The sequence below is a fragment of the Phalacrocorax aristotelis genome, chromosome 9 (assembly GCF_949628215.1).
Source record: "Phalacrocorax aristotelis chromosome 9, bGulAri2.1, whole genome shotgun sequence".
Classification (NCBI taxonomy): domain Eukaryota; kingdom Metazoa; phylum Chordata; class Aves; order Suliformes; family Phalacrocoracidae; genus Phalacrocorax; species Phalacrocorax aristotelis.
In genome coordinates, this window is record NC_134284.1 from 32,315,146 (window position 1) to 32,336,377 (window position 21,232).

The following is a 21,232-nucleotide window of genomic DNA, read 5'->3' on the forward strand; positions in this document are numbered from 1 at the left end:
CGGCTGTTGAAGAGTGAGAAGATAACCAGTGAGTCAGTGTCCCTCACCCCTCACTTCAGCCTCACCTTTCACAGCTCTGCCCTTTCCACCTGGCTGCATCCCATGTCAGAATCTGCCAACTTTGCTATTTTAAATATTTTTTTGGAACTGCGTCAAAGGGACGTAAAATAACAGCCTCATTTTGCTACCAAAAGGAAGTCTCTGCCCAGAGTGTTTTTACTGGAAAGAAATATGCTTCTATTAAATATTTATTCCGTACAGTTAAACTATTCACCTTTAGATCAGGAAACATGTTTCAACATTAGATCTTCATTTGAATATGATTTAAAAAAAAAACGCATAGGGGAGACTTGATTCTCAGTATTTGCTATTTCTAGGAGGTAAAATACTTCCGTGTAGCTTGCTTTGCTGATGGCTCTTCACTCAAGCCAAACAAACCTCCTCCTCTCTCCAAGCACAGCAGAGCTCCAGTGAAGGTGATCCCACACCGTTCTCCTAAAGCTACCTTAGAAACATGTTGCTAAGCTCAGCATGCTGTGAGCAGGATCCCATGGGCCAAACAAGTTTTCATCTCTCCCTACACCTTTGCCTTGGAGGTGCTAAGGGGGAGATCTTAGAATAGAATCTTAGAATCACAGAATCATTAAGGTTGGAAAAGGCCTCTAGGGTCATCAAATCCAACCGCCAACCCAACACTACCATGTCTCCTAAATCATGCCCTGAAGTGCCATGTCTATAGAAGTGCCACATCTTACCATGGTCCCTACCTCCTCAAGCTGGCAATCAGGAGGTATGAGGAGCCCAAGGCACCTGAGGTCCTCTGGTCCAATCCCCTCATCAAGCAGGGCCACCTAGAGCCACTGCCCAGGATAATGTCCAGAGAGCTTTTGAATATCTCTGAGGGAAACTCTACCATCCTCTCTGGTTTGCAGTCAAGGTAGTCTTCACCCACCTTCTGAAGGCAAAGCCAGATGAAGCAGAAAAGCGAGGCACTGCTGTTGGAAGAAATGTTTGACCCTCCCAGCAGAGAAGGCATCAAGTCCAGCCCCTGTTACAGGGACGCTCACATCATGATGGTGTGGTCCTTCAGTGCAAGTTCCTGTCCCTGCAGCTTCATCCATGCCATGGCAGATGTTTTAATGAGCATCTTCCATGGGCTGAGAGCCATGGGCTTTAATGGGGGCAATGGCAGGAAGCCAGCAGGATGCTGCAAATCTCTGACCTCAGAAACAAGCTCCAGGATGGGCTCTCAGAGCTGGACGAGCTCATGTGCTGCCCACCCATGGCTGCAACACCCCAGCACGACCATCACTGGTTCTTTCCCTACGCTCCACGAGTCCTGCAGGCCACCAAAAATTCTGCAAGAAGTAGCTGGGGAGTAGAGATTAAGTAAGGGATGACCCCCTTTACAGGGGTCTGCACCTCCGGAATATCTTCAGAGGGGGTAGGAAAAAAGATGAAAAACGTATCAGTCTAATGCACCTTTCTGGCTGATAAATTGTGTAACCGTAATACATGGAGGTGACAGGGGAAAAAAGGAGTTTATCCGTTGTCATAACTGAAATAAAAATTAATTAAAATTTGCTGGCCTGTTCTGGGTTTATGTATACATACATATGTGTACATTTATATATATACACACACACATAATGACAGACATCACTGCATCAATAAATGACCAATGTAATACAGAGCAAGTGAATTTACTCCTGATGAATGGATGCACAGAGTTTAGAAGCTTCTGAAAGGACACCAGTGAGACTACAGCACGTAGAGGCAAGATGTTCTGCATCCTCTAATAAAGCATGAGAGATCTGAGACTGCTCAAAAAAGAAAAAAAAAAAAAGAACGAAACAAGCAGGAACTTTTTGGCAACATTTGGCATTAACTGGTACAGCATGGGAATTAATAAATAAATAAATAATGGCCTGTTGAAGCCTGCATCAGCTTCCTTTCTCAGGGGTCATATCACTTTTTCACTCTCTTCCAGGCATTCTTCTCCAAGTTCATCAATTTGATTTATCCCAGAATGCTGCAGTGTCAAGGGAAATGGCAATCAGCATTTTTCCCCCTGTACCTCATCTAATCATTTTCCACTGTGTGAAGGCGCTGCCTGCACAGCCAGCTGGGCAGCTGCCTGCCCACGACTGCCAGCCCTGACTGCGATCTGCAACGGCACATGATAAACCTCCACCTCAGAACTGATCTTGCTTAGCTCGTTATTTTCTTTTTAAGCTGTTTTCCTAAAGAAACAGGCTTATTAATCAGCGGCTGTTACAGTGTAAGCAACAACTGCCTTCACATGCATCCTGCACCACAGGAGGACCTCCTCTACCTGCAACCTTTATTTAGGCAATTACAATTCTCAACATATGTGGATTTATCTTTTTTTTTTTTAATAGGAACGTAGTGAATGAAGTCTTTTATTTTTAGTATTAGTAATAAAAATACCTCCTCCCTAGCACATGTCTTTTCAGCCATAGGACCCTGAGAACTTAAAAACAACCTCCCAGACAAACTGGTTTCAGCCAATATTATCACTATATATTTGTAATTTACCCATAACAACCTGCAGCTGGAATTACAGAATATGAACAAGATGCAACTATTTATATTTATTAATGAATAAGCACAGAATCATATAATCACAGAATCGTTTCAGTTGGAGAAGACCTTTAAGATCACTGAGTCCAACTGTTAACCCAGCACTGCTAAGCCCACCACTAAACCATGTCCCTAAGCACCACATCTACATGTCTTTTAAGTACCTCCAGGCACCGTGACTCGACCACTTCCCTGGGCAGCCTGTTCCAATGCTTAACCACTCTTTCAGTGAAGAAATTTTTCCTAATATCCAAACTAAACCTCCCCTGGCACAACTTGGGGCCATCTCCTCTTGTCCTGTCGCTTGTTACTTGGGAGAACAGATGGACAACCACCTTGCTACAACCTCCTTTCAGGTAGCTGTAAAGAGCGATAAGGTCTCCCCTCAGCCTCCTCTTCTCCAGGCTAAACAACCCCAGTTCCCTCATCTGCCTCTCATAAGACTTCTGCTCCAGACCCTTCACCAGCTTTGATGCTCTTCTGTGGACACGCTTCAGCACCTCCATGTCTTTCTTGTGGCGAGGGGCCCAAAACTGAACACAACATTCAAAGTACAGCCTCACCAGTGCCGAGTACAAGGGGACAATCACTGCCCTGCTCCTGCTGGCCACGCTATTGCTGATACAAGCCAGGTTGGCCCAACAGATAGGTTTGTATTAATTTTGCCTTTATCATGTAATTAATTTTTTAATAAAGGAAATTGCCCACAGCAAGGGAATTAGCAGCAGCAACAAAGAATAATGTGTAAACACTTTGAAGTGCTTACACCTAGTCGATCTCCTCCCACACTGACATTTTAGTCCCAGACTGGAAGAGGAAGGACCCTGATCCACCCTGCTCTGCAGTTTTCAGTTATTGACCTGAATGTATTGGACAGACGTAAATAAAATATGTATTCTTTTCTTCTTCTGCAGGAAAGAGTATGGTCATCAATAGCTGATTTAGCTCCTGAATAAACTCTAGTTGCAGCTGGTTCATGTTCCCATCAGTTCAAACACCTGAGGCAGACAGCACATACTGCTTTAATATTATTTCATTTAATTAATTATTTTAATAGGCTACAGGTTCTAAAAGTGTTCATATTCCAATATTAATGTCTTTTAAAAAAGAAGTATCTACTTAGATTTCTCAATCTCTTTTTTTTTTTGTAATATATATCTATAACTACATATATAAATTTTTTTTATTTCTTGACCTCGGCCTTCTGTGACCTTTTCACCGACATCATCTGGAAAACCTTTCTCCCATTTTAATTAACACAGGGTACTTCTACAGCCTGAGTTATTGATCTACGCAGTTTTACCCTGAAGAGAACTCTCAGATCTAGAAGCCCTGCAGGTGGACCACCAGAGTGCTTTTTTTCCACACAATTGTATATAAACCCTGAAAACAAAAAAAATAAGATGTATCAGCCCATTATTTACTACTGTGTTCGCTAAAAGTGGATTAAATTCAAGTCAAACACAGTTGGGCATGACTGCCCTTTGCTGGGTGCACCTTGTACCATAATAAAGCACAGAGCTGGCAAATAAGTAAGACGGAAGTTTCAGATGTGGATTTCCCACCTACGTATGTATGTACCCAAAGAAGCAGCTCTCTTTTCAATCAGTTTTTAGATGCCACCTTCACTGGTATCTTTGAGAGCTACTGAAGTTGAAAGTCAAACCAACAGGCCAAGTATAGCTTCAGATGTCACCTGCCTGATGTGGATGCTCACTTAGGAAAGCTGTGCCTGGTTAGTCTGGGACTAAACTGCCCCAAGGTTTCCCCAGCTAAGGCCCTAGGGAGGGCATTGAAAAGGGGCTGGATGGGAATTAGTGGCTGCAAAGCCCCACGCCAAGTCAATCTTGAAAGCTTCCCAAGATTTGTTGCTCTGCACATGGGACCCTAAGGATGTGTCTGAGGGGAGCAGGAGCCAGCTACAGTCTGATGCTCATGGCAACATAAGATGGAAGTGGGCTCCTTGCATACCTGTGGTTTGGGTGGGACAAGTGGTCCTCATTTCCCCACAACCATGGCTTTGGTCACACCCAGCATCCTCAGGTCATTTTTAAGAACTCGAGCAGGTTTAAAGCAGAGTCACCCTACAAGGAGGCAATTTCTGACCGAGATTTGACATCCAGCAAGATGCCTAGTGCAATCAGGTATCAGATGGGCTTATAGATGTTAGGTGTTACTGGGGAAGGGAAACTGATCCCTGTAAGTAACAGTATTGATTTGAACACTGGAGTTGATGGGAATTAGGACCACTGGGCGTTCAGGTAGGATCCTGCCTGTGGGGCTGCAGAAAGCCTCAGCTGCCAAAAGCTGACCTTGGTGATGCTCACATGCCAAGGAATGCCCAGCACCTGCCAGTGACAGATACTACAGTGTATGAACAGCTTTCTTTTGCATCTGCAAACAGATACGAGGCAGGCATGGGCTATTCCCAGCAGGAGCACTTCCTGCTGAGGTTGGTGATGAAGGACAACCCACATGCTGCTCAGTCCTGCCTGTAACTCCAGCACCACCACCCAACCACCAAGCAACCAGGAAGGAGAAGACCACTGCTCAGCAATGAGGCTGGTACCCTCCGTGGTGCCCTGCGCCAGAAACACTTGGAGCTGGTGCAAGCCAAAAACCTAAATGCCCCAATTAAGGTCACAGACGTGTTACTGAATGAGCTGCCCAGGCATCTCCCAGGGATGTGGCCTCCTCTTTTATGAAGTGCAAAGTGGAAAGCATTTAGCAGGTAGACCATATATTTTTTCCACTTCAGCTGTACCTCTCTTGAAAACAAAGGGGTTTCTTATGTGCTCTCTACCTTCAGCTGGGGTTCACATTTTGCTATAACACGGCTCCTTTATAAAATTACGGGTCAGGAGCAGCATGGTTTTTGGGCAAGCCCCCTACTAGTTTGTAGCTGTAATAGATATTGCAATTACACGAATGCTTCAGCTGAAATATAGTGTTCCTCAGTGGATTACTTCATTCAGGTCCGTGGAACACATGTAGGCAGAAAATCCTTATTTTATCGCTAAGTAAGTATGTGACTGCTGTATCAGATGCTTACCTATCAAAATATATGTTTAAGAGATTATCTGTGAGGGAGTAATGCCATGAGGTGACAAGACCAAGCACTGTGAGCGGCAGCCTGGGACTAGAGTGTGGCAGGTCCGGGCTGTTTGCATCTAAAGAGCAGAACTTGGACAGCCCAGTAAAAATGTCCGCATGGTTCCCTGCGGAGTGAATTTAAAAGCAGACATCACTAAATCTCTTAGTTTTCTTCCTTAAAAGCGATTCGTAAGCTCAAGGGAGCTTGGTCTTGGGAGACAGTGGTGGGATGTGGTCAGGAGCCCTGTGCTGAGTGTCTGGCCCTGGATAGACTCTGCAGAAAGAAGTGTTTTGCCCAGGACACAAGGGCTGTTGTAATCATATTTTTTCTGGGTACCAACTGCATACTTTTTCTTTGCAGATACAGGGGAAAACGGCTCCAGCCACCATTTAGTGGTTCTCAAAATCCTGAAGTCCTTAATGCTGCAAAGACCAGGCAGCAAAAAACGACAGCTGACCTGCAAGCATAAAATGCAAAGCTTGGCTTTGCAGCTGATCCCTCAGCTGTTACTTAAAAGCCGTGTTGTTTTGCAAGGCCCAAAACCTCATACTTTCTCCTTATCGGATTAGAAACCGGGGGAAAAGCACATTACTTCAGTTCCTAAGTAAAACTGGACATCACTACCAGTGAGTTCCCAACCTGGCGCTGCTATTAACACATAATAGCGCTCACACTGACTGCACCACCACCTTCTCCTCACATGAGGGTTGTCTTCCGCTCCCCATTCGAGCAGTATATAAAATAGCAGTCATCCTGGCATGCCAAGAGGGCGGGAAGGCACGGCTCTGCAGGACAGTTATGCATGGAACATCTTATGCGAGCACCCCACATCGCGAGCCACAGACCGATCGCCCACCATGAAGCATTTTAAAAGCAACACAGAATTAATCTCTGTGACGGGGGATGCTATCTCCTAACAGATAGCATCCAAAGAGCGGCTCTGATGAAATGCATTAGTTGCCCCAAGTACAGCAAAAACAAATGGTGTGATAAATCTTGTAAGCAGCCAGAGACCTTTTTTTTTGTTCCCCAGGCTCCCGAGTTTCCACTACTTCATAAAGCAGCAGGGATGGAGCAGCCTTCCATGTTGCCGGAGAGGAAGGCATAAAGCCCAGCACTTTGGAGACTGTGTGTGAATATCTCTCCTCCAGCAGATCCCTGTGAAGGCAGTCACTAACCCTGTGTAAAGTCAGTGGGCAAGGGTCTGCACCCGTCTGAGCCCAGGGGGCTGGGGACACTGCACAGCCACCAGCCACCCGCCTCAGGGCGTCACCTCCCCAGGTCTCTTAAGACCTGCTGGCTGCTGGAGCGTGGGCAGAGGGACCCAGGGAAGGTTACCTGCTCTGGTTTCATAGGCTAAAAATGAGCTGCTGCACATCATGGGTGGGATGCGGGGCTAGATGGCACTTGCTCAAATTTATTCTGTATTGCTGATGGCAAGTTGGAGGTGAAAAGTCTGCAAAGCCCCATCGGTACAAGTAACTGGAATTTCTTCAAACCCCAGGTATTTGGCAGGGCAAGCCTCGAGCGGTGGCTGAGGCAGCACCTCTTCTGAGCCATTCCCTCCACTGGCAGGGATGGGAGGAGTGGGACTGAGGGGAGGCAGCACCTTGTGCTCCAGGGGCAAGCGAAGCAATGAAGCCATGCTGGACCCAGCAGCTCCTTCGAGTATCCGGGCGGTCTGAGCAGCTGCTGGAGCAGTTGCTCTCGTGCTGCCGGGATGGGGACACCGCTGTCACCCGGGAAGAGCCAGTAAGGGGTCCTGGGCTGTTCCAGGGCTCCCACTGCCCTCTCCGGACCAAACTGTGCAATCCCCCCATGCCTCCAGCCCCTACCCGGTGCACGTCCCATGGGGCCAATACACACCACCACACACAGAGCGTTTCATTACAAACCTCAGAGTGACAAGGAGTGTTAAGCAGATATAAAGGACATCAGTCATTTACCCATCTGGTGGAAAGTCTAGCTGCTGGCAGAAAATAGAGAGGATTGTTATGGCAAGATCTACCATATGGCACCATTATGTGGAGCTTCGCAAGTGCTTTCTCTGAGCGTGCAAGCAAGATTTCAGCCTTTGAAGAAACGCTGTATTGTTAGCCTGGATATACAGGAGCCTCTTGAAAGAAGCCGTGGCAGATGGCACAGCTTTGTTCTCTTGGTTCGCAGGCAGCTCGTGCAGCCCCAGATATTCCCCCTTGCTGGGGCTGAGCAGCCCCACAGCAGAGCGATCCTCCTGATGTGTCCTACAGGAGGACCAATGGCTCCAGAAACTCCTTAAATCTGCTGGATGTTGCCTGGCAGGTACCACACCACTGTATGAGCCCCAGGAAGCAAACACCGCCGACCCGAGATGGCGGGGTACACCGGTGTTGATGCAAGGAGAGCTGCACAAAATTGCAAAGCCTTGTCCCAGCTAAGGGAGCTGCAAATTAGTAACCTTCCTGAAATACCCAGCTTTTGTCTGTGCCTCCCTGCCAGCACCTGCTCCTCCCTGGGTGGCTGAGCCTGGCCGGAGCCCCGGCAGGACAGCGGACAAAGAAAAGCCTTTCAGATGCGGCCGGTGCCCGCTTGAGCGACGTCCCAACAATACCCTGACGAAAACCCATTCAGCCCAGGCGGGGGAAAAGGAAGGGAAAAGGAAAAGGTTCCACTGGGAGGAAGCTGTCATAAGTCACTGACCACAGCAACAACATTTGCAACTGCCCTAAGCCAGAGGAAAGCCCCTGCCTGCTGTGTACTGCTGCCTGGGACAGGGCGCACTGTCCCTGCAGTTCATGATGGACATGGGGCATTTCTTACAGGCTAATTGCTCCTGTTGTGCCCAGGGAAAGAAAACATCCGGTTTCCCTGTTCCTCCTGAGAAGCACTTGCACGGCCACAGAACAAAAACTTCACTATTTAACTATTCTAGTTAACTAGTCTAGTTAAAATCCAAAGTGTCCATCTAACATAAAGCAGGCCATAAAACAGACACTGGGAGAGCAAATTGAGCCTTTAGCTGACCTTGGAGTCACAGCTGCTCCACATCCCTCGGCAGCTCAGGCCCTCATCCTCTGCCACTGGCACGGGACAATCACCGATTTCTCACGCTATGGATGTTTCCTGACTCAGATGAACAGGTACACTTAAAAACACCCGAAGCCCAGAGAATATTTTGCAGGATGGCTCCGAAAAGAAATAGTTTCTGCCCTTTAGTGTACACAGCAGGCTGGGATCTGCAGAGCAGGGACCCTGCTGGATTGTTGGTTTCTGTGGGAGGATCGTCCATCCAAGTGACCAAATCCACTGCTGCAACTTCCCCAAAGATACCGTCCATCCCAGGCCTGAAATCTTCCACCCCTGCTACTCTAAGTCCTCAATGGGAACAAATGGGGCAGAAAGGTCACTATTAAGCTGCAAGAGAAGAGCTGGCCAAGGACCAACCTGAGCTGGCAAAGTCTCCAGATCCCCTCCAGCCCCTTTGATTTCCCTCAACCCAGCTGACTGAGCTGACTGAGACAACTGAGGACTTTGGAGGGAGTCCTGGTCCCACAGAGTGGGCACAAGCCGTCTTGCCCTGGATGGTCGAGCGTGACAGGCCGGGTGGCATCAGGCTCCTGCAGGCGTAAAAATCAGCCCAGCGCCTCTGAGTGCTTTCTCTGTCTCTCTTCCAAATGTTACATAGTGGGTTTATACAGAAACAGTGGGACATTTTCCAAACCATTTAACTAATGCTGAAATTTAATACCCCAACACCAACAGGTTACTGAGAGAAAGAAGGAGCTGTTGTAATGGGGGGGGCGGGGGATGATTTGCAACTTCATTCCCCGCAAATGGGAATCTGCCCTCTTGTGCCCATGGGGCAGAGCTTGGCTTCCCCCTCCCTCCCACCTGGCACTGGCTCAGGTCGAGATCTGCCTGATGGGTTTTTTGGGGAGCCAGAAGGTTGCAGCTGCTTGCATGGGAGCATGGAGGGCACCCGCTGTCCTCTCCTCCCTATATGACTTCAGTCCCTGGGGAGCCAGCACAGCTCCTGCTGCCGGTGTGCCCTGGAGCAGCAGCCATCTCTGAGCCTTATTCTCACCCTTGGCTGAGAGACAAAACCCAAAATCTCAGCAGCATGGAGCAAGGGATGGAGAGCAGAAGGGCCACACCAGGGCATGCCCCGGGCCCAGCTGGTCCCTGCAAGCACCGCTGGGCTCCCATCTCACTGCACACACACAGCGGTTCCCTGCAGCACAGCCTCTGCATGAAGCATCTGGCTCAATTTTGCAGAGATGCTTTGAAAATCCTGGGCTGAGGAAAGCACTGTGGGCATGCAGGTTTGATGGGGCTCCAGTCCACGAGCCTCTGCAGATGCCGAGCCACAGCACAACAAGCCCTTACACTGCCTTTGGCTAGGGCACAGCGTGAGTTTTCCACGGGAAAGAATTTCCCTAGAAAACTCTGATTTGACCAAGTTATCAGTGGAGAAAAATGTGGACCAGAGGTGTTTGTTTGCTCCACCTGAACAAACCAAATCAGACTGGCAGCGTTTTGCTTCTTTGCAAGAAGAGGTCCTGCTGCAGGGACGTCTTATGCCCACCATGTCAGGTGCCCCAGTCTGCCTTTTCATCTCACCCATGGAGAAGGACATCTGGGCAAAACTGGCTTTTGTAATACAACCTGGAGCTCTCTATCAAGTGGCATAGCCCATCAGAACCATGCTGCCTGGCATCTAGTGGGACATGCTATACCATGAGGTGTGACCAACCCGTATCACAACTCCCAGCTCCCTCTATGCATCAAAGCACCATAAGGACACCCCATTTCACTACTGCATCAACTCAACGTGGAGCACTCTGGGTCTGTCCAACAATCCACACCAAAATGTTTTTTCGCTTAGGGGAAATTAAAGCTTTTTTTGGCTGTCAAGGTTTTTTTGATCCATGTTTTTCACAGTTTTGGTACAGAGGAATAAAGAAACAATATCCTGACTCTCCAAATCTCAATTTAGCCCACACCCAACGATTACTCCGCAGCAGGCTGCCCAGCAAGTAAAGTCACTTTGCACCTGTGGGGGACAACCTGCTTCACCAGCTTGGACACCCCTGCATCACCCTGGAGGTGCACAAAGCGAGATGGCCCTCAAGCTGTGCTCTAAGAATCAAGGTTTTCTAATGAGAAAGAGAAACCACCCCAAACTGGCAGGACTTCAGGGACAAGCAGAGCTCAAGGTTCAGTGCAGAACCGCTCCCAACAGCAGTCCCTGATGCTACCTTCACACCAAAGCTTGCCTGAAAACTCAAAAACAAGCCTTGAGAGACTAGAAAATATGGGGGAAAAAATGGGGGAAAAAAAAGAAAAAGAAAAAAATAAAAAGCATCCTACTTACCACCAGCTCAGTGAACATGACATCCAGCTCCTCCACCGGTGGCATGGGCAGTGCAGGCTCCATGGTCTGCAGGGCAAAGCTGCTGTCATTGCGCAGCCGGTACGTGATCTCAGGGTGGTCACTGCTGCGAAAGCAGCAGAAGATGAAGGAGATCCCCCGACCGCTCCTCTTCCTTGGGGCCATGGCCAAAATCCTCTGCGTCCCTCCCTCCTGGGCACTAGATCCTGAGGGGAAGAGAAGAGAGGAGGCTCTAGCAGCTGCCCTGCAGTGCTGCTCTCCCGTCCCACGAAGGGGAGGAGGAATCAAAGCCACCCACGCGCTCAGCACTGAGGGGAAGAGTGGAGACGGTTTACATGCCAAATATTTCTGTTCAGATTTTACATTTATGGCCCTGGCAACCTTGACTACCACGTGAGTTAAAAAGATGCATTTGCTTGCCTCGTGCCGAAGGAGGCAGCAGCAGGGGGGCGCATCACCGTTCCTGTGGGGAGAAGGGTCCTGGAGCCCCACCACTGCTGCAAATCCCAGCAAATCCCTGCCAGCCTCCCTGTGCTGTGGCAGCCAGGCCAACCCCCATCTCAGTCCAGCCAGGGGTATGGCAAATCTGGGAGGCTGCTGCCAGGAACAGCTGGATGTGCTCGGGGCCACCAGGTACGTGGTCCCTAGCACGGGTGACTCAGTGCTTGAAGACCTCATGTGGCTCAGGATGCCCTGAGTCACAGAAGGCAGCAGAGCTGAGAAAATATCCTAATATTATCCCCCAAGCTCTTAAACGTGTCCCTAAACATCCACCACCAAACACCAGTTGGGCGGCTCTTTTTCATGGAAAGTTTTACTTGGCTTTAATTAGATAAACCCTACTTGAAATTCCAGTAAATATTTACAAGACGTGATTTCAGCTGATAAAAATCACACAGTGCTGGTAGCTCAGACTTTCCTACGCAGTGCTTATGTTGGGCACGACTCGCGCTGGCAGATGCTTGGGTTTTGCTGATTTCTGAAATTCAGGTTGGGAGAAAAGCTCAGGGCAGATGATGTGTCTTGCCTGACTGATAATGGCAAGGACCAGGCAAATACTGCCCAAAAATTGGGACTATCAAGTCAACGATACAAGAGGAGGGCCACCTACGAGGAAGCAGGATGGCAGCGAAGCACCCTAACGAGAAAAATCAACCAGCAAAGTAGAGAAATTTTTAATAAGCCTGAACATTTGTCTTATAAAGCCACACACCCACACATTTATCTCTGTGAAAAAAGACGCTGAGATGTTAAGAGACAGGACAAACAGCCAAGGTTAATGCAGAAGGCTGAAATATGGATGACTCAGATTTATTAACAAAGCTATGAAGAGGCTTGGGAAAAAAGGTCAGCATTTGGAGAGGAGAGTCTGATCTCTCTGGAGCCAGCCATTCCTGTCTAGCTATGGATTTATATGTCCGAATAAACAGCTGCTGTGCCCCGTGGAGAGCCAGCACTGGAGGCAGGTTGGGGCAGACCTGGGGTTGGACCCTGCACCACCGCTTGCATGGCAAACACACTGCCCTCTCGAAATAGGGACATTGCAGAAAATTCAGGCTCTACCCACATTACTTTAATGGAGGATCTGACCCTTGAAATTGTCTTCAATTGCATATTTTTAGCACATGGTGTAATCATCTGCTGAACCACAAACAATGGGAAACAGTCGTTGGGTCTTCATGGGGGATAATCCCAGGCTGTGCAACTGCTCTGTGCCTCCCCTCCCCGAAAAGCCCTAAATCTCATTTCACATTTAGCATCTTGTATGTAGAAAAATGCAGCCACTGGAGGAATTTCAGCTGCCATGAAACCTCTCTCATCACAGCTCCCCGGCAGCCAGCACCGCAGCAAATCCATTAGCAGCCTGCTGGCATCCCTTTGGTGTTAGGCGGGTTTTGGAACCTGCTGGGGACTTTCTTCCCTAAACGAGGGAGGGAAACAAGAAACCAAAGGCAGATAGACCTCTGTTTCCTCCAGCATGGGGGAAAACATTGCAGGTTTGGGTTTTAAAGATCCATGGGGAGCAGAGCACAGAAGGAAATGCTGGTGGCTACCCAGCGCTTCGTGCCTGGTGTGGACCTTGGTCCTGATCCACATATCCTGAGCTGCACAAAGTTTGGTCACTTGGTCATTCCCAGTTCACAGGTAGGGCTGTGCATGCCCAGAGCAGGGCCTGATCCTGATCCTGCAGCCGGTCTGGAGCAAATGGACCTGTTCTCCTCTCCACAGGGCATTTTCCATCCCCTTTTCAACACCACATCAGCCTTGTCCTTGAAACCCGCTGCTACATACAAGCTCTGACTTGGGCTTGCAAAAATGTACAGTAAGCTTTTACCAGAAAAACACCTGCTCTTCAGAGATACACACTCCTGATGATGTTTTACGAGGAGTTTGAATGACAGACCAAAAGGCAAGATTTTATTCTGGGTTTTAAAGCAGGCAGTCATGTAGCAACCAAGACAAAGTATTTTTGAGCTGCTTCCAGCTTTGGAGCTACTGAGGTTCCTCATTTTCATGTATAAACAATTAAAAAAACCAAACCACCCTATAATGTAGGCTGAGTGGGCTGTAGGTTATTAGCAACCAAGGCTAGAAAAGGTTAGAGAGAGAATATGCTAGCTACCAGGCAAATAGCATTAAACCTTCAGAAGGATTATGAATATTCATTGACATGATGGATCAAAATCAAAACACAGCTTCCTGGCAGGTCGTGGGGAGCTGCAGACAGCACAGATTGCACTGTCAGAACAAAGTCCAGCTATGCAACCTTCTCCTTCCCTGCAAATCCTACAGAAATCAGTTATTCTTGGGGAAAAACTGACAGCCCCTGGCAACCTGGAGGCTTGCGTTAAGGAGAGCAGAAGGGACCAGTTCCACGCAGCACCACATGTTAAGTGTCCTGCCCCCACCTCCCATTTATACCTTTGAGTGCTAATTAGTTCAATAAATTTAAGTCAGATTGTGATCTAATAGTGCCTTCTGGCCTCTACTACTGAGCGGGTCAGAATAAATTAAGTCTAATTGCCCCTACACATACAAAGCCAGGGAAGACAGGATGGGAAGGGGTCATTGAGGGAACTTCTAGCCAAACCCCAAATCCCATGGAAGGACTGATGGGGCTGAATCATTCCCAAATAACGCTGCTTTCACAGAAACAAGGGTGGAAATGTGTGTGTGATGGGCTCAGCCTGAAAGACCAGGGAAAGGAGGAGGAGGAGGAGGAGCTTAGCCCACATGTGTCACCAGGACTGACCAGGGTCCCCACACAGGACAGAGGCCGTAGGCTGCAGCTCAGTGATGCACAGAAAGATGAGTCTTGTTTTTCCCAGCCCTAAAATAAAGCGCCAAGCCTACACTGCCCTGAGCAGTGCTTAAATGAAATCAGTCATTAGGAGAAAATTGGACCCTGGTGTCGCTTCCGCCTTTCCTTTAAGGAAACAAGAGCATCAATTAACGCTTGCATATTCAACAGCCTCCTCAGCAAGCTAAATTAGCCCGCGTGGAGCAACACACTGCCAAAGCCTGCCTGTGACCGATGCCCCAACAAGCTGGTTTAAAGCCAGCACTGGTATTGCAGTGTTGCGGTCTGCAGCCTAAAAATACCCAGCAAGGATACAAACGCATGCAAAAGAGCGTGCACACTCCACTTCACACCCGCCTCCAAACCTGCCCAGAAGCTAGGAGCTAAATCTTCAAATGTGAATATTAGCGTGTTGTTTTTCTGGCTCCTCTCCCATCCCCTCCCAAATGAAGGATGCAAGGTCCTGAGCGAGCTCTTTCTCAACAGTGAGCTTTATTTCAGCGCGTTGCACAAGGGAAGAGTATTTTTGTGCAAGTGCAGTAACACTCACTGGCCGTCTCTCCTGAGCCCTGAAAGATTCCAGCATCTTGGATCACACCAAGCTTTGCCACTCCCCACCCCACAGAGTTTTGGCGCAGCCTGGGATGCTCCTGATGGATGGAAATTTTCTGCCTCTCTTCACTCACTGCAAAATGACCTCCTTGGCTGGCGGTGGCTGGGAGGTGCTTGGCCTTGGTGATTGCCTTTTCCCCCTCCATCCACTCGTGAAACAGCAGCCACAAAAGGGGATGAGGACAGGACCCTTCCCATGATAACACAGGAAAATCAGCTGCCAGGAGGAGCCTGACTCATTGCTAAATCACAAGAGCCATAATTATCAGCGTAAGCAAATCTCAAAGACTTGGGTTTCATGGATTTATAAATACATCTGCCAAATCCTGAATTACCCCAGATCCTCATTCCCCTTCCCAGAAATCATGTTACACTCCATGAAACCAACAAAGAGCATCTGGCATCTCCAAGCACTGCTAGGGCTTCCCAGTACCTGAAGGCCAGCGGCATGTCACCCCTGTGATGGGCAGGAGCTGGCTGCAGTCACAGGCTCTTGGCTCGCTCCCAGAAAGCCCCATCTGCCAGCATCTCAAAAACCCAATGCCTGCCTAAAATGTGTCGCCTCCTCTTCATATTCTTTCCTTTTATTGTGGCATTCGTCACAACCTAAAGCATGTAGCTGGGCCTGCTCTCTCACAAGAAACCATTTTGCTCTGCTCAAGGCAAGGACAGATGAACTTTGGGGGGCTCAATGGTAAAATTCAGGTTGCAACAAGAAAAATTAAACCAGGTTATTCACAGAGCTAGTAAACACTGATATGTTCACCAGTGAGGTAAAAGAAAGTTTCACAAATTTGTAACACACAAGAAAAAGCCTTCCTTTTTCCATCTAAAAAAAATTTACACCTACTACAAGCAGCAAAAGTGCTGGGAGAGACTTTTATTGTACATATCTGCATGGGGTTCCCATCTGGAGGTGTTGATAATGCTACTTGGGGAAAAGAGCAACAACTTCCATCGCATTGTAAGAATATCATGGTCCAGCTTGCAAGTTGCCTCTCCAGCGCCTGAGCGAGCTCCCCGCGAAGAGAAGCATACACGCTGTTGACTCTGCAATCCAGTTTTCAGAGGGAAGAGCGTGGCAGGTTGAGACGGGATCTGTTTTAGTGCTCTCCAGCTGAAATCAATGCTTGGAGCAGCGCTGCTCGGTTTGGCAAGCCAGCAAAAGACCAGAGCAGGGGATGGCTGCTGGCATATTGCAGGACCATGTCTGTCCCAGAGCATGGAGATAAGCTTGGGTCCACAGCAAAGATGCTGCAGCATCCATCAGCTGCCCTGGGAATCCACACACAGCCTTTCTACCCCTGCAGTCACAGAGAGCAGCAGCACAGCTCTGCACAGACAAATCTGACCAAGGAAGATGCTGCTTGCACTGAAACTTTGTTTAGTTTTTGAGGATTAAAAACCAAACCTTGCTGGAAGTTTCCCAGACAGCAAGTGTTGCAGTAACACTGAAGGAGGTCACGAGTTGTCCATTAAAAGGGTGAATTTAACCGGTCATGAGCTGAGTACTGGTGCCAGATCCTCTAAACTGCTACAGACTGCTTCTTATGGGAGCTCCAGCAGATCAGCTCAGGCAAATGCCATTTATTTCAGGAACAAGGACGACAAGCATGGAATAACAGACAAGACCCAGTTTGGGAACCTATCTAAATATATATATATTTCTTAATACTCACTAGGGTGTTAAATGACCCAATTCTACAAGCACACACATGACTTTTTTCCAGCAGCCGGGTGGATTTGTGCTCTTCCTTTAGCAAACCAAAAAGTGGGGTGGGTTGGCAGTGGGAGGAACAATGAGTTTAACTCGTGTATTCCTCCCTTAAACACCCTGAATGATTTGCATCCCAAACCCAGGCACAGCACTTGTTGGAGGTGGGTTGAGCCCAAGAGACTTCCAGGAAGGTGGAGGGAGGCGGAGGCAGCAGGAGGCTCTCCAAGGAAGGATGCTGGAGCATTCCCCTGCCCTCCCCATGCCCCAGTCCAGCTTCAAAGGGCAGCATAGAAAAACCCAGCAGAAAGGAAAGGCAATGCAAGGGGCTGTCCCTCCCAGTGCTCCCCTCACCCCGCTCTTGTTTTGGGGGTGGCAGCTGCTGGCGCTGCATTGTGGTGGGGCTCCAAGGGGCAGACACAGACACAGCCCTTTCAGAGCTGAGGTCATGCGCAAGGAGGGATTAGCACTGATCTGGGGCTCTCCTGAAAGCCTGCAGCCTTGTAAAGAAGGCCCTCAGAAAAGTTGTCCTTTGCCATTTGAACCTGGTCTCTCAGGGACCCTTTGCAAGTGTCTGGGCTAGGTGATGCCAAGCCTTGGCCAGGCAGCCCTCCAGGCTGAAAACAGTCAAGAGAGGGATACAAGACCCCCTGCGCAGCTCAGGGGGCTGCTACAGCACTGCAAAGCATCCCAGGGCAAACATCCTCCTCCATCCTGGCTCCATCCTCAACACACAGCACAAGCACAAGCCAACATCCACCCCCACTTCATTTCCATGGCTGGTTTTGGCCCCAACGGGGGGAAAACACTCACACAAAGCACAAAACATCTCCAGGAGGCTGACAATACCAAGCTGTGAAGCCCACCCCAGTGCATCACAAGTTACATATAATTAGCCAGGAAAGAGCAGCTCCGGTGATCAGAAACCTCCCAACACGATGGGCACCGGGACCACCTCCCAGCCCGGCTGCTGGAAGGAGACCTTCCCTCTCAATACGTCCCTCTCCATCTGAAAGGACGTGGATTTTTAAGTCACTTCATTTCCAAGATCACTCCCAGCTCCGACTGCTCCCTTTGACGATGCAAAGCTTTTGTCAATAAAGGCTCAACAGCCTGGCAAGTGGGGAGAAAGGAGCTGTATTTCCCACTGGAGGAAGAAATTTGTTTGCCAATTAGCCTTTTCCTGGAGAACAATAGTTCAATAAAAACCTTCCTTTACTTTAATTCCCCCTTTTTGCCTCCCCCCAGCCTCAAGCCCTGCTCCTCCAATGAATATTTAGGCTATGACTTTGATTTATCTTATGCAAAGCCTCACTGCTGAGCTTTCCATTTCACTGCTCCCCATTTCAGCAGTAATCCCCCGGGTGAGACAGGCTCTCCAAGTATAAAACAGAGGGCGAAGGCAGGCAGACTTTTCCTCTCTTAAAGCCTGTTAATTAATTTGGTTTTGCAAACTGGAGTTTCCAAGTTGCTCGGCAGCAGATGCTTCCAGTCCATCAGCACAGTGACATCTTCCACAGGGCCACAACATGGCAAGGCAACAGGGAGCTACCAGCTGAGTCCCACAGGCTAGTTTTGGGTTGTGTTCGGAGATTTTTAGGATTATCCATGCTTAAGGTGGGGCTACTGGTGTTCATGCAGCTTGTGGTGTGTAGCAAGCCAGTTTTATTTTCTCTTTCAAAATGCAAACTGAGCGGAGGCTGCTGTAAATAAGAGTCCTTCCTAACAGGGACCCTGATGGGTAGATATCACTAAGCTTCAAGATATCATTAAACCTGTAGTCCAGAAAGTGCCCAAAGCAAACAAAACACATTTGTCAGATCTCTCAGCTGGCCTACCCATCTGCAATGCTAATTTTCCTTTAAAGATTTTTAAATCCTGATGTTAATCCAGAGTGATTTTTCCCCCTAAAGCATGAACCTGGGTTGAGAATTCCTTGATAAATATGCGTGATGACAGAAATGGCCCCCCAGCCGCTTTCCTTCCAGTATGACACTAATACCTCCCCATGCTTCAGCAGATGAATGCTGAAAAACAATATATGTGAGCTTGCATCAGGCACAACAGGATCCCAACAGCTCCAGCACAATGCCTGCTCCCACCCAGCCTGGGAAAAAGCAGCAATTTTTTCACATTACACTAAAAGACTGTTTGCATTTAAACATAATAAAGAAAAGCAGGCGAGCACAGCAGGCGAGACTAATTGGAAGGCTTGATTGTATTTTTTTAATGTAGATGCAACTTGACGTAGCTTATGGCAAAAGCCCCGCTTTGACCAGGATGGAGCTGCACCACCCCATGAAAAAGGACAGTGGGACTCTGGTTTCCCAGTAGACCTGCTCAAACCCACCACCTGCAATTCGGAGAACCTGGCTTAACAGAGGCACACAGTTTTAACTGCCTAACTATCCTGCCTCTCACTGATGGCAAGGAAAAAGGAAGAGCTTGCTCCAAAGTCAGCCAACCCATCGCTGCATGGGGTGGACTGAAGGAAGGTCCCTCTTTGCCGGCGGGAGCATCTAGAGGGGAACATCCGTCCAGTGGAGATCCAAAGGGGGTGCATTTAAAAATCAGTAGAGGCTAAAATAATTAATTTTCTGGATTAATGCTTAATCCAGAAAAGTATCAGCATCAGCAGCATCAATACAAACCAAATTTAAACACACTGAGTACATGCACAGGATTTTTATTTCCTGTGTGCTCACTGCTATCTCTGCAGAGATGCTGCATGGTTCAACACCACCACTTGCCTTCCTGCATCTTTGAACCAGTCGTCAATACTCCTGGCCCTTTCCAAGCTCACAACTCCTTGCAGATGACTTCTTGCTTGAGGTTGGAGTCCACCACTCTGGCCAGCAACGTGAAAGCACTTCTCCCCATCAACACCAGTCCGGTTTACTCACGATCCAAAGCAATGGAGAACTTCACCTCTTTGAGGGTTCCAGAATCCTGGTGGTGGCAGAGTCTTGCAGAGGTCTTCACATCTGCCACCAGGGCAAGGCTTCATTGTACCACTGGTGATCAGCACATTCCTTCACAGCTCACCTCCTTTCCTGGCTTCAGGGCATTATATTCAATGGATATCAGGTCTGCCCAGCTCTCCTGCAATAAAGTGTGTCCCCGACACCCCAGAACAGACCCCCATTCCTTTAGCAGCTTTGAAGCTGAAACAGCTCTAGCTGCAGAGATCACGACTGAGGTTCTTGCTGAGAGGAGCCATTCAGGGCTAGAGCTTTCCATTAACGCAGCTCAGACAACACCGTTGATAACAAAGTAGGGTGCAGCAGGTCCAACCAAGCTTGAAACTCAGTGAGATGAGCCTTATTCCTTGGTTTGTCCTTCCTCATTCCCACACTATGAGGGTCACAAGCCAGGCAAGCAAAGGCTTCAAGCCGGGCAAGCCACGTTCATTGGCCTCCTGAAGTGCCTAAGCAGAGCCCTTGCAACAAAGAAGCAAAGCCAAGCCAGCAGGGTTGGTGCTTTTCAGCCCAGGGGCTGCAACAACATCAGAGCATCCCTGCTTACAGACCCAAAGGTATAATTGCTGTACGCTTTGCCACAAGATGGAGGTCACCATGAGCAGGGGCTGGATAAGAGGCAGTTTTCTGCTTCGCTCTTCGCACAAGCACACCCATCTCAAACCCTCCCTAAAATGGACAAGAACACGCAGAACCTCCAACATCCAGAACCTCCATCTCAAACCCCTCCCCCTACAATGAAGAGCCTGAAGGTTTGCTGCCTAGCCACTGCACTAAGCCTTGAAAAACATTTTCCTCCATGTCTAACCTCAGTAGCCCATTGCTCCAGATTAACCTGCAGTTTGGATGCCCTAAACACACACTAATGAAATAACTCCAAGAGAAAGCAACCCTGAGATCATCCGCAACCTCGTGACTGTCCACAGGGGAAAGAAATTAAATGGCTGTTGGATAACAAATCTTTGCAGCATTTTCCAGCAAAAGACTTGTAACATTGCAGTGAAAGCTTGAAGAAGCTGCACATTGGATTTAGGAACCTGAAAACTCCAGATTCACTTCACTACCACAGCACATTGCCACAGAAAGAGAAATCATCCCGAAATAACTGCTTCTACAGAAAAAAACCTCATTAATGCAAGTTTTTAGAGCTGGCAAGAGCTACCCATCTGCATCAACTGCAACACAAGCTCTGAGAGCAGGAAGAGAAGAGAAAAAGCATCTTCCACGCAATGACAGGCATTTTTTGCCCAGTTAAGTGCCTTGTGGGGGGAGCAACCCATGCATCAACAGGATCACTCGAAGCACAGTGGTGCTTTATAAATTCACTTTCAGTAGATTTACCAACATGTCATATAAAGAAGGAATGTGTGCTATGCAAATCCAGCCCTAGACTGCTCCTTGCCTAATCTAGCTTTAGATTCAAATGCTTATTACCATGGCGTCTAATCGGGTAATGCGTAATAGACAGGTTTGGTTTGGGCTCCCAGTACTTCAGCTCTGTTCTTACCAAGGCAACAAATGGAGGAAAAAAAAAAAAAAGAAAGAGAAAAAACCCAAC

General features: G+C 48.3%; 1 protein-coding gene across 4 annotated transcripts in view; it reads right to left on the minus strand.

The window, feature by feature from the left end:
* DAAM1 (dishevelled associated activator of morphogenesis 1) overlaps positions 1–21,232 on the minus strand; it is a 95,524-nt gene that overhangs the window by 48,407 nt on the left and 25,885 nt on the right. For all 4 annotated transcript variants that reach the window (XM_075104194.1, XM_075104192.1, XM_075104195.1 and 1 more), the window contains exon 3: positions 11,052–11,275. In XM_075104194.1, the coding sequence (XP_074960295.1) occupies positions 11,052–11,234 (183 nt within the window). In that variant the 5' untranslated portion in view covers positions 11,235–11,275. The remainder of the gene's footprint in view (positions 1–11,051; positions 11,276–21,232) is intronic.